Source organism: Dendrobates tinctorius, unplaced genomic scaffold, assembly GCF_039654945.1.
Source record: "Dendrobates tinctorius isolate UK_male_01 unplaced genomic scaffold, ASM3965494v1 ptg000078l, whole genome shotgun sequence".
In the NCBI taxonomy this organism is placed as follows: Eukaryota; Metazoa; Chordata; class Amphibia; order Anura; family Dendrobatidae; genus Dendrobates; species Dendrobates tinctorius.
Genome location: NW_027361746.1, coordinates 2,679,844 through 2,692,235, shown reverse-complemented (window position 1 = coordinate 2,692,235; position 12,392 = coordinate 2,679,844). Strand labels below are relative to the sequence as shown.

The window sequence follows — 12,392 nt, the reverse complement described above, 5'->3', positions numbered from 1 at the left end:
TCGCTAAATCATCCCAGTCAGATGTCTGTCCAGCCTCTGTTTGAAGACTTCCATTGAAGGAGAACTCACCACTTCTCGTGGCAGCTTGTTCCACTCATTGATCACTCTAACTGTCAAAAAGTTTTTTTCTAATATGTAATCTGTGTCTCCTCCCATTCAGTTTCATCCCATTGCTTCTAGTCTTTCCTTGTGCAAATGAGAATAAAGTTGATCCTTCTACACTGTGACAGCCCTTTAGATATTTGTAGACAGCTATTAAGTCTCCTCTCAGTCTTCTCTTTTGCAAACTAAACAATCCCAGATCCTGCAACCTTTCCTCATAAGACAGGGTTTGCAGACCGTTCACCATTCTGGCTGCTCTTTTCTGAACTTGCTCCAGTTTGTTGATGTCTTTTTTAAAATGTGGTGCCCAAAACTGGACACAATATTCCAGATGAGGTCTGACCAAAGAGGAGTAGAGGGAAATAATGACTGTATGCTTCTGTTAATACATCCTAGAATAGCATTTGCCTTTTTTGCTGCTGCATCACACTGATGACTCATACTCAGTCTGTGATCTATTAGTATACCCAAGTCTTTTTCACATGTGCTGTTGCTTAGGCCTATTCCTCCCATTCTGTATATGCTTTTTTCATTTTTATTGCCCAGATGTAGTACTTTGCATTTTTCCCTGTTAAAAACCATTCTGTTAGTTGCTGCCCACTTCTCCAGTTTATTTATATCTTTTTGAATCCTCTCTGTCTCTTCTCTAGTATTAGCTATCCCTCCTAGCTTTGTGTCATCAGCAAATTTAATCAGTTTACCCTCAATTCCTTCATCTAAATCATTGATAAAGATGTTGAACAATACAGGGCCCAGGACAGAGCCCTTTGGTACCCCACTTGAGACATTCTTCCAACTGGATGTGCAGCCATTTACGACCACTCTTTGGGTCCGATCACTAAGCCAGTTATAAATCCACCTAACAGTTGCCTTGTCCATTCCATACTTAGTCATTTTTTCAATAAGGATTGTATGAGATACTTTGTCAAATGCTTTGCTGAAGTCAAGATATACTATATCTACAGCATTTCCTTGATCCACCCAATCAGTGATTCCGTCAAAGAAGGAAATTAATTTAGTCTGACATGACTTATTAGTTACAAACCCATGCTGACTCTGTTTAATAACTTCATTCTTATCCAGGTACTGACATACATGTTGTTTAATAATTTGTTCAAAGATCTTTCCTGGTATAGAAGTCAGACTCACCGGTCTATAGTTGCCTGGGTCCACCTTCTTCCCCTTTTTGAAGATAGGAACAACATTTGTTCTTCTCCAGTCTTCTGGGACTTCTCCTGTTCTCCAAGAATTTTCAAAGATTATGGAAGGGGGCTCAAAAATTTCTTCTGCTATCTCCTTCTGTACTCTGGGGTGTAATTCATCTGGACCTGGAGACTTGAATTCATTTAGGTTAGCTAAGTGTTTCCTCACTATCTTTCTGTTTATAGATATCCTGGATTCTTCTATTCCCTTAACAGGACAGTGAAGAACAGTTGATGTTACATTTCCTTTCTGAGAGAATTGTGAGGAAAGAGGGAGACACAAGCGCAATATAGGGTCTTATCCCACAAATAGAGTAAGCGGTTTGACAAAAAACTGCTCACCTGGTAGTAGGTATTCAAAGCATGTATAGATAAGGGCTGCTGCAGATCCACAAGTCGGTCACCGACTATCTGAAACAGAGCTCTGCAAAGGAATACCACCATTTCCTGAAGAAGAGGTTGCAAAAAACCTTGAAACGCGCAGAATAAACCACTGTCAAATTTTATTAACCTCTGGAATTTCATCATTTGGGCAGCGCGGACGAAATCCACGTATTCCTTTGCAGCTTTCTGAGAGAAAACAGATGCAAAATAGGAATTTAAAAGTTCGGCCTTCTCAACATCCTGTCTTACCATTTCATCATTTTCATCCTGTAAAAATCCTATAGCATCTTTGACTTTTCTTTTACTTTTGACATATCCCCAAAATTCTTTATTATTGCTTTTGACATCTCTTGCAAGCCTCAATTCATTGTCAGCTTTAGATAATCTGATTTGTGCTCTGCAGGTTCTGCAGACAGCATTATATTCTTCTTTAGCTATGCCTCCCTCTTTCCATTTTATAAACATTTTTCCCCTCTCCAAGCTATAAAGATTTGTATACAACCCCTCCCCCTCCTGCTATCTCTAACACTAAGAGGAAGGAGGGGAGAGCAGAGAACCTTCAGGAACAGGAGCTCTGATGGATTCGTAGCATGTTTCTATGTTTGCATATCAGTCACATAAATAATGGATGTAAAGACATCTTCAGAGGTATAATGGTAGAACATTTTTAAGGAAGACTAGTTAGAAAATTGCTTAACTTTGTATTTAGGAAGCAAATGTACAATAAAAAAAAGTGAACGTTGAAAAAAGCATGTTAATGTGCATATTTCCCAGAGGAGCATCACAAGGCTTAAAAGTCTCCTCACCTTGGAATGTTAGGCTTTACATGCCAATCTCCACATGTCCATACAAAATATAGGGGATTTCAAAGATACGGTTTTCTTTTTTTTTCTAATGATGAAAAATACGAACATTTCCAATATTATTGAAAACACTTAAGAGGAGCTGTCAGGTAACATTTTAATTCAGTAAAGATTATAAAAAATAAAATAAAAAAATATCTCATGCGGTGCATACTGATAACATTTCTGCCTAGCTAGTGCTATTTCAATCCTGCTAAAACAGTAAGACAGAGAGGTACAGTTATCGAATAGGTAATCTGTACCTGACTGCATCGGTATCTTGTTATATGCAATATAATGGATTTTTTTTTTCTCTTTTTCAAGATCACATTTATGGTCACTTTCCAGTTCAACATCTCTCATCTTCTGGAAACAGTGTCTATATTTATGACTGCAATAAGGTACGGTATCAATACCATGATCCTAATCCCACATAGATATTGTACATGCCTTCTTGAATTTTCCGGTTTCCTTTTGTCTTTATACCTTTAGCTGATGTTTTATATGATTTTATTTGATTTTGGCGCTTAATGGGTTTAGAAAAACAATTTTCATAAATCCTATTGGACAATTCAGGGTCATTAGATGAAAAAGGGGGGGTCCATTTCATCTCTTGGCAAAAGTGGAGACTTGTCCTTGTTATGTGCTGACAGATATCCCATCAATATGAACTGACACTGTATACTTTACTTTCTCTGTGGTAGGTGAAATTGAGCCTGAGATTTAATTATCAGCTTGCTCCAATTGCTACTGTTCGACCGCTTAAATGCCGCTGTCAATCGCTGACAGTAGCATTTAAGTCATATGATCCGGTGTGAGTGTGCGTTTTTGTGCCCATTGGTTCCACCATGACGCGATCGCAGTGTGCTGATGGGTTCACATGGTAGCCAAAGCTCTGTAATTTGGCATGTGATGGATGCCTGAGTTTTCTTTCTGTATGCCTCCAAAGAGACAAGGATGGAGTATTACAGTTCTGTTCCATTCAGAGTTTAATAGGAGAAAACTGTAATCTTGCCTGGATAGAAACAATGAAGATGATAGGTGCAGGGATTGTGGAACCACAACACCATCGAAAGTTCAGAAAACCAACTGCTGCAGATCGAAGGATACATACAAGGAGAGAAAAAGTATTGAGTTTGGAACTGTAAAGGGGATATCCAGGACTTTAAAAAGGCATGTAAATGCTAACAGAGGCGACTACCTGCCTGTTGTACCCGGCGTCAGTCATTGACCGCTCCTGCCAGAGATTCAGCCGCTCCCTATCAGAGCAGTAGTTTCTCTTCCTTTTGACAGGGTGGGAATACTGATGTCATGCTGACAGCAGCTTCCCTCAATTAGATAGCGAGAGTCAGCTGTCGATCAGCATGACACCTGAAGTCCTACCCTGTCAACAGGAAGAGAAACCGCTGCTCTGTTGACAGGCAGCAGCTGAATCTCTGGCAGGAGCGGTCAATGACCCGTGCCGGGTACAGCAGGCAGGTAGTTGCCTCTGTTATCAACTACATGTCTTTTTTTCTAAAGTCTCAGATATCCCCTTTAACTGTGCTGCCGAACAAACCATATGATGAAAAAAGAAATCCAGCAGGAGATGTGTAGTTTTATTAGTTAATGTGTCTGAACCTTCTTCATCAGGACAAAACCACATGAAAAAGTCTGTGAATTTTCAAACTTGTTGACTAATAAAACCACATTCCCCCACACATCTCCTCATGGATTTCCTTTTCTCATCACATGGTATCTTCGGCATCACAATTAAAGGGAATCTGTCACCCTCTTTTTGGACTATAAGCTGCCGGCATCGACATCAGGGGCTTATCTACAGAAAAAAAGAGTTAGATTATACTCACCCGGGGGTCTTGTCCGGTCCGATGGGTGTTGCCGTCTGGTCCAGCGCCTCCCATCTTCATATGATGTTGTCCTCTTCTTCCCTTCCTGTTGTGGCTCCGGCGCAGGCACACTGCTCTGCTCTATTGAGGGCAGAGCAGAGTCTTGCAGTGCGCATGCGCCGGGAGAAGTCCAGCACCTGCACACTGTAGTATTCTGCTCTGCCCTCAACAGGGCAGAGCAGTGCGCCGGAGCCGGAGCCACAACAGGAAGGGAAGAAGAGGACGGCATCGCTGCAAGATGAGAGGCGCCGGACCGCAACACCCATCGGACCCGGACCAGACCCCCGGGTGAGTATAATCTAACTCTTTTTTCTTATCTTTCAGGTTACATCGGAGGCTTATCTACAGCATTACAAAATGCTGTAGATAAGCCCCTGATGTCAATGCCGGCAGCTCATAGTCCAAAAAAAGGGTGATAGATTCCCTTTAAAGATCCATTTTTCTCTCCATTCAGAGTTTATACAGAGCTTTCATACTTATGTGCACAATTTCATAGTTGACAGCAGTGTCGGACTGGGGTGCCCAGGGCCCATCAGTGATCATGACTTTGAGGGGCCCACTTTTCACCTGCACACAAATATTACACTACCCTCATTTACAAATATACCTGTATCTCTATATAATAAACTGGGTAGTTTGGTTAATGAATGATGAAATGCTGCTTTTTTCTGTAGAGAGTGAATCAAGTGAATTATGCCAACTACTGCCCTTACAGTGGGGTTAGGGACCCAGATATGCATAGGGGCCCATCAGAGGATTCCCCTATTACCCTATGGGCCAGTCCGAGCCTGGTTGGCAGTAATGACAGATGACAGATCAAATAGGGGAACTAAATCAAATAAAAAGTTCTATGGTACACATAGTAATATCAGAATAATGGAGATGAATGCATTTTTCTTGTTGTCTTTCAGTGACAGTGAAGAGAAGAACTTCGATGATAACAGAAAAAACATTACATTCCCTGTTAAATACGAGTCTTGGCTGACATTCACTGGGTATATAATGATTTTTTTTTTTAATCACAGGAGACAAATATTAAATTATTTAGAGATAAGAAAATTTATCAAAATTCAAATTTGGAAAGTTTGCGTCAAATTCGACTGGGAAAGCCCAGATATCTGCTACAAAAAAAGCTTCATATTATGGTAGCAATCTCCTGATCCCAAAGCATAATAAACAAATGGGCTGGCAAGAAGTTAAAAAACAAATATCATACTCCCCTGCCGGTCCTCTACTCACTCCCTACAACGCCTGCTGCAGCTCGGGTCTTCTCCTGTTTTTCATCGCAGTGCTGACTAGGCTTCAACGCACGTTATGACATAAGAACGCGTGTCGCCCCACGTCGTGCCACCTAAGACAGATCATGTGATCATGTGTTGAGGCCTTGTTAGAGCCAGAGAAGACTGAATAGACCCAGAGAGAGTATGTAAGGAATCTAGCAGATGACTGGTAGAGAGCTCCAGTGACAGGTGAGAGACAAGGGGAGTATGATGTTTTATTTTTTGTTTTAACCCCTATTCAGCCCATATGAATCCAGCAATCTGTCGCTCCACAGGTATGCTAGATTCACATGAATTGAATTCCCAAAAATTCAGATTCGCTAGAATTTGAAAATTGTGCAAAAAATTCATAAAGAGTACTGTGCAAAAGTTTTACGCAGGTGTGGAAAAATACTGAAAAATAAAAATGATTTCAAAATTAGAAGTGCTAATGGTTTATTTTTTATCAATTAACAAAACAAACTGTCAGCAACCAGTGATACCTACAGTATCTACACCCATCTACTGTTCAGAGAAGACTGGACAAGAAGATGTTTTCATGGAAGAATTACGTTTAAAAGTTATACCTCCGTCATGGAGAAGGTGATACCAACTATGCAGGAAAACATCATATTACTTGGGGTGCAGAAAAATGTCAGAAAGTGCTCTGGAGTGATGAGTCAAAACGTGAAATATTTGTCTGTAACAGAAGGCAGTTTGTTCGCCTGGAGAGCGGTACAATAATGATTGTCTGCAGGTAGTGCTGAGCGAACCTGCTCGGATAAGACAAAGTGAAAGAGAAATGTATCTCCAAATTAATTCTACAGAAAAACAACAACTCTGAACACACATCCAATGTCATTAATAACGCTCTTCATCGTAAAGAAGAAAAAGGAGTCCTGGAAGAAATGATCTGACAGAGCCCTGATCTCAATGCCATTGAGTGTAGTTGGGTTTACTTGAAGAAAAAGAAGGATTTTCACAAGTGACATTCAGAGAAGATCTGCGGTTAGTTCTCCAAGATGTTTGGAACAACCTTCCTGACAAGTTTCTTCAAAAACTGTTTGCAAGTGTAAGGGCGGTCACACCAAATATCGATTTAATTTGGATTTCTCTTTAGTTCATTCACTTTGTGTTTTGTTAATTGATAAAAATAAACTTTTTACACTTATATTTTTAAAATTATTCCTACTTTTCAGCATTTATTCCACACCTGTCTAAAACTTTTGCGCAATGGTGTAGATCTAGTGAATTTGTATATTTTTGATATACTGTTTATACATGGAGCAAAAAAGTTTGCACTGGTTTAGCACACTGAGCATTAAGCAACATTCGCACTAAATAATGTAGCACCGCCACTTCAACAGAAAGTGGATGAAAGTGCTACGCGGTGTGTTAGTTGTGCCACAGTAATGCTGCAATGACATTATCAGCGCTTGGTACATCTGTAACCATTTTTAAGGTCAAATGTAGAATTTTTGTCTTCTTATACTAGTCAATATCATTATTATTATAAGGCTGGAGTCACACACAGTGTATAAAAAATCGGTCCGAGAATTGCAGAAATGTTCCATGAACAGTGATCCGTATGTCATCCATGTGTAATGCGAGGATGCGATACTCTCGCATCTAAGCATCCGTGTGACATTCATGAGACATCCGTATGGCGAGATTTTCTCGCCGGTTCGCAAAATGGACATATAATGGATCCATGGCCTCAAATATTCGTGAAAACATATATACAGTGTGTATGTGTGTGTGTATATATATATATATATATCTATATGTCATTGACACACACATCTAATATATAAAGCTCAAGTGTGTGTATGTATGTATGTGTGTGTGTATGTCCGGGATTGACATCTGCACCGTCACAGCTACAGCCACAAAATTTGGCACAGTCACATGTCTGGACCCCGAGAGTGTCCTAGGCTATGTTGTGAGGCGAAATTTTAACCCCGCGCTTTCCAATTCACCAAACAATTTTGCCCCTATCTACATAATGGGGGAAAAGGGTGTGTGTATCAAGCCCCGCCCCTCATTATGATGTCATAATGGTTGCCATGGTGACGCTGATGTCATCATAGGTTGCAAGCCCCGCCGCTCATTATGATGTCATAATGGTTGACTATGGGATGTAGGATGTGTGATGGGTATATGGGCACTGGACTATGGGATGGAGGATATGTATGATGGGTATATGGGCATGGGACTATGGGATGGAGGATGTGTGATGGTATATGGGCACTGGACTATGGGATGGAGGATATGCATGACGGGTATATGGGCATGGGACTATGGGATGGCGGATATCTATGATGGGTATATGGGCACGGGACTATGGGATGGAGGATATGTATGATGGGTATATGGGCATGGGACTATGAGATGAAGGATGTGTGATGGGTATATGGGCACGGGACTATGGGACGGCGAATATGTATGATGGGTATATGGGCAAGGGACTATGGTATGGAGGATGTGTGATGGGTATATGGGCATGGGACTATGGGATGGAGGATGTGTGATGGTATATGGGCACTGGACTATGGGATGGAGGATATGCATGACGGGTATATGGGCATGGGACTATGGGATGGCGGATATCTATGATGGGTATATGGGCACGGGACTATGGGATGGAGGATATGTATGATGGGTATATGGGCATGGGACTATGAGATGAAGGATGTGTGATGGGTATATGGGCACTCGACTATGGGACGGCGAATATGTATGATGGGTATATGGGCAAGGGACTATGGTATGGAGGATGTGTGATGGGTATATGGGCATGGGACTATGGGATGGAGGATGTGTGATGGGTATATGGGCACTCGACTATGGGATGGAGGATATGTATGATGGGTATATGGGCACGGGCCTATGGGATCGTGGATATGTATGATGGGTATATGGGCACGGGACTATGGGATGGAGGATAATTGTAATTTGCTATAACTAACCACAGTTAGTTACTATGCCCGGGCAGCGCCGCGCTCTTCAGCTAGTGTATATACATATATATATTTCATAGAGATATAGATAGCAGAGTAGGTGATAATTCAATTGTCGGCTTCTGTAAAATCATTACAGAACCCGACAGTATATGAGACGTGGTTTATATAAAGTAAACCATTGCATATCCGTTGGATTTATATATGTCTCTCACTAATAATGTTATTAGTGTGTGTATGTAAAATACTGGAGCTGTAGGTGTTAAATTAAAGAATTAATTCATGGAGAAAACTAGCGTGGTCTCCCACGCAATTTTCTCCACCGGAGAGGGAAAGCCAGTGACTGAGGGCAGATATTAATAGCCTAGAGAGGGACCATGGTTATTGGGCCCCCGTGGCTAAAAACATCTGCCCCCAGCCACCCCAGAAAAGGTGCAACTGTAAGAGGCGCCAATTCCAGCACTTAGCCTCTCTCTTCCCATTGACCTGTAGTGGGTGGCATATGGGGTAATAAGGAGTTAATGTCACCTTTGCATTGTAAGGTGACATTAAGCCTGGTTAATAATGAAGAGGTGTCAATAAGACACCTATCCATTATTAATCCAATAGTATGAAAGGGTTAAAAAACAAACACACACACACACACATTAAGAATAAAGTCTTTTAATGAAATAATTAAACACACATTTTTTCCATTTTTATTAAACTCCCAAACTAATCGAAGCCATCGTTCTCCTGTAAAAAATCCAAAATAAAAAAATCAACACTATCCCATACCTATCCACCGTACAGTCATGTCCCACACTGCAATCCATCTCAAGGGGTTAAATAGTTTACAACCGGGAGTGGTGCTAACACTACCGGCCCGACTGTAACCCACTGTGGATTGAATGAAAAGCTGCCTGCGCAGCCTCCCCGCCTGAACGGACATGAACTCAGAAGTATGGGAAAGTTTCTGAACATTTTCCACGCTGCAGAGTTCACCGCGGGTCATGTGGGGAGTCTGCACATCCTCAGTGACGTCAGCGGTAATACGAGTCTCGGCCATAATACGGTGCAAATCGCAGCATGCTGTGATTTCTCTCGCCTGTATAATTCAGGCGAGAAAAAAAATGATGATGGGAGCTGCCCCATAGATTAACAGTGGTCCGAGGGCTGTGCAATTTTTTTTTTTTTCGCATTGCACTCGTCCGTATTCTACGGTAGTGTGACTCCAGCCTTAATCATGTAATCCACAATGTCTTCTTCAACTATTTAGAGACCTAAGGAGAATTTTGGGGAAATTTTCCAGCTAATGTGTACATATTATATTGGACATGATAGATGTGTGATGTGATAGGTGTGATATGATCGTTGTGTGACTTTTGATTTCCTTCTTTTTGAGTTTTTGTTTTCTTGTTTGAAGTTCTAAAAAAGAGTTCCACGTCAGCTTCCCCGCCAACGATTCAATCTCCGCTGTCATTAACTCCACCCATGCAATTGGGCCAGAAATCAATCTAAATTATATGGTAAGATTACTTCCAGCGTACACATTTTTTTTTATATAGAGAGAGAAAGTAAACATTACAAATCTTTACATGAGCATCCAAGGAATGTTCTCTAACTTATCAAAGTGACCTTGTGTTTATGTCAAAAGTAAGAGCCACTAAGCGATGTCCCATTAGCCAGGCTGGAATCATCACATTATGATGACGTGTTCCTTCTCCACAGCTAAACTATGACTGACATGAAATGCATCCTGCAGTTGTAGGAGGAGGTGTCCCCGCTGTGTAACCGGGCCGGAACCAAGGGGACTGTCACCAAGGTTCCTAGGGACTGTTTCCGGGGGACATAATTAGGAGACGGAACACAGAGAGTTCTAGAAAGACTGGGGGTGGAGCCAGTATAAAAGGGGCTGAGGACGCCAGCAGAGGGCAGTCGACAGAGGAGAAAGGAAGCTAGAGGGCCCCAGAGAGCCAGAGCGAGAGCCAGAGCAAGAAGAGAGCAGTGACTGGAGAGACTGAAGGGAGACTCACCGCAGACAGAAGGGAGATGGCACCGAGCCGTTCAGCAGAGAGACACCGTCCAACTGCGCTCCTCGCGGCCGCCACCGACCGACTCCAGCCCGCGACTGCGGCCTGTCTGCTGCCGCCCGCAGCCGCCACCGTCCGACTCTAGCCCACGACTGCGGCCTGTGCGCTGCCACCCGCGGCCGCCGCTGCTCCACTCCAGCCCGCGGATGCGGCCTGTCCGCTGCCACCCGCAGCCGCCACCGCCCGACTCCAGCCCGCGGCAGTGGCCTGTCCGCTGCTGCCCGCAGCCGCCACTGCCCAACTCGCCTGTCTGCTGCCACCCGCGGCCGCAGCCGCTCATCTCCAGCCCTTTGCTGCGGCCTGTCCGCTGCCGCTCGCGGTCCCCGCAGCTCGGCTTCAGCCTGCGGCTGCGGCCTGTTCGCAGCCACCTGCGGCCACCGCTGCCCGTCCCCAGCTTGTGGCTGCAGCATACACTTTCCGGTCCCTGGACAATGCTGTCCCACCTCCGCCGGGAGGTGCAACGCAGAGGAACTCTTCAAGGGCCTGCTGTGCCCCCACTTCGCCTGGGCGAAGAGGTGGTTTTCTCTTCCCTCTTCCATTTAGGACACCTCATTGCTCCTTTTCTGATACATGACACTTTATTATACGGCTTTTCGCTGCTGCCTCTCATCATTATGTGGATTCACTGTGTTCTTTTCCAGATTAAGAGGAATGATTTAATCCCGATGCCGAGGGTAACATTCCGCCTGTCATTCCACTTTAAGACTCCAGATGGCAACATCCTCCTGTACTTGACCCATGTGTCCTCTTCTGATGTAAGATTATTAATGTTATCTGTTTTGCGCTCCTCTACTGACTTGTCACTCAGGTGTCAGAGGTATGAGAGCGGGCTTTCCCTGACCTCCCAAACATACTCTTTAGTGATGAGCGAGGGTGTCCTCTGAGTATTTTAGCGTGCTTGGAGATTTAGGTTTCGTTGTCTCAGCTGCATGATTTGTGACTGCTGGACAGGCTAAATACATGTTTGGAATGCCTGTTTGTTAGGCTGAATACATGTGTGAATTCCCTATCTACAAGTCACAAATCATGCAGCTGAGACAACGAAAGTTAAGTCTCCGAGCACGTCAAAATACTCAGAGATCACCCGAGCAACGAGTATACTCACTCATCACTAATTACTCTTATTTATAGGGGAAATTAGACGTTATCTTCTGATCACAGATCCACATGATTAGTAAAATCTGCCCCTGACTCCAGGGTTGGACATTTCACCACTATCATACATCTACATTTCAGTAATGGGTCCCCATACTTCGTGTGCCCCCACATACATGGTAAAGGATGCTGCTCTTCCTTTATGAAGCAGCAGCTACTAAATAGGTTCACTCATATGAAGATATAGAAACCACTGGAGCCATAGGCGGAGGAGGACATGACTTGGGGATGGGTGGACCTTTACTCCTGCAGCTTTTTTGGTGTAGTGGTGTAGATTTTTAAGCACGAGGGATGTTGCTTTCAGAGGAAGAAGCACAGTATGTCTGTGCCTGGGGGTCACTGTGAGGAGGGTGTTGCTTATATAGATCAGGAAATCTGTGTCTCTCTCTCTCTTTCATGCACAGGATGAACAGGAGGAAGCATTTCCCGCCCACCCGCCCTGTTTATAATCATTGTCCTAAAAAGTTTTAATTATTGCTTGTATGATGAATGCTTTATTGTATTTTTGAACTTACCATTGTATATTTTGT

At 43.1% G+C, this 12,392-nt stretch overlaps 1 protein-coding gene across 1 annotated transcript in view; it reads left to right on the top strand.

The window, feature by feature from the left end:
• Nucleotides 1-12,392, top strand: part of ITGA1 (integrin subunit alpha 1) — a 249,680-nt gene that overhangs the window by 220,969 nt on the left and 16,319 nt on the right. The window contains exons 22-25 of the mRNA XM_073583398.1: nt 2,855-2,931; nt 5,328-5,411; nt 10,041-10,143; nt 11,349-11,462. Of these exons, the coding sequence (XP_073439499.1) occupies nt 2,855-2,931; nt 5,328-5,411; nt 10,041-10,143; nt 11,349-11,462 (378 nt within the window). The remainder of the gene's footprint in view (nt 1-2,854; nt 2,932-5,327; nt 5,412-10,040; nt 10,144-11,348; nt 11,463-12,392) is intronic.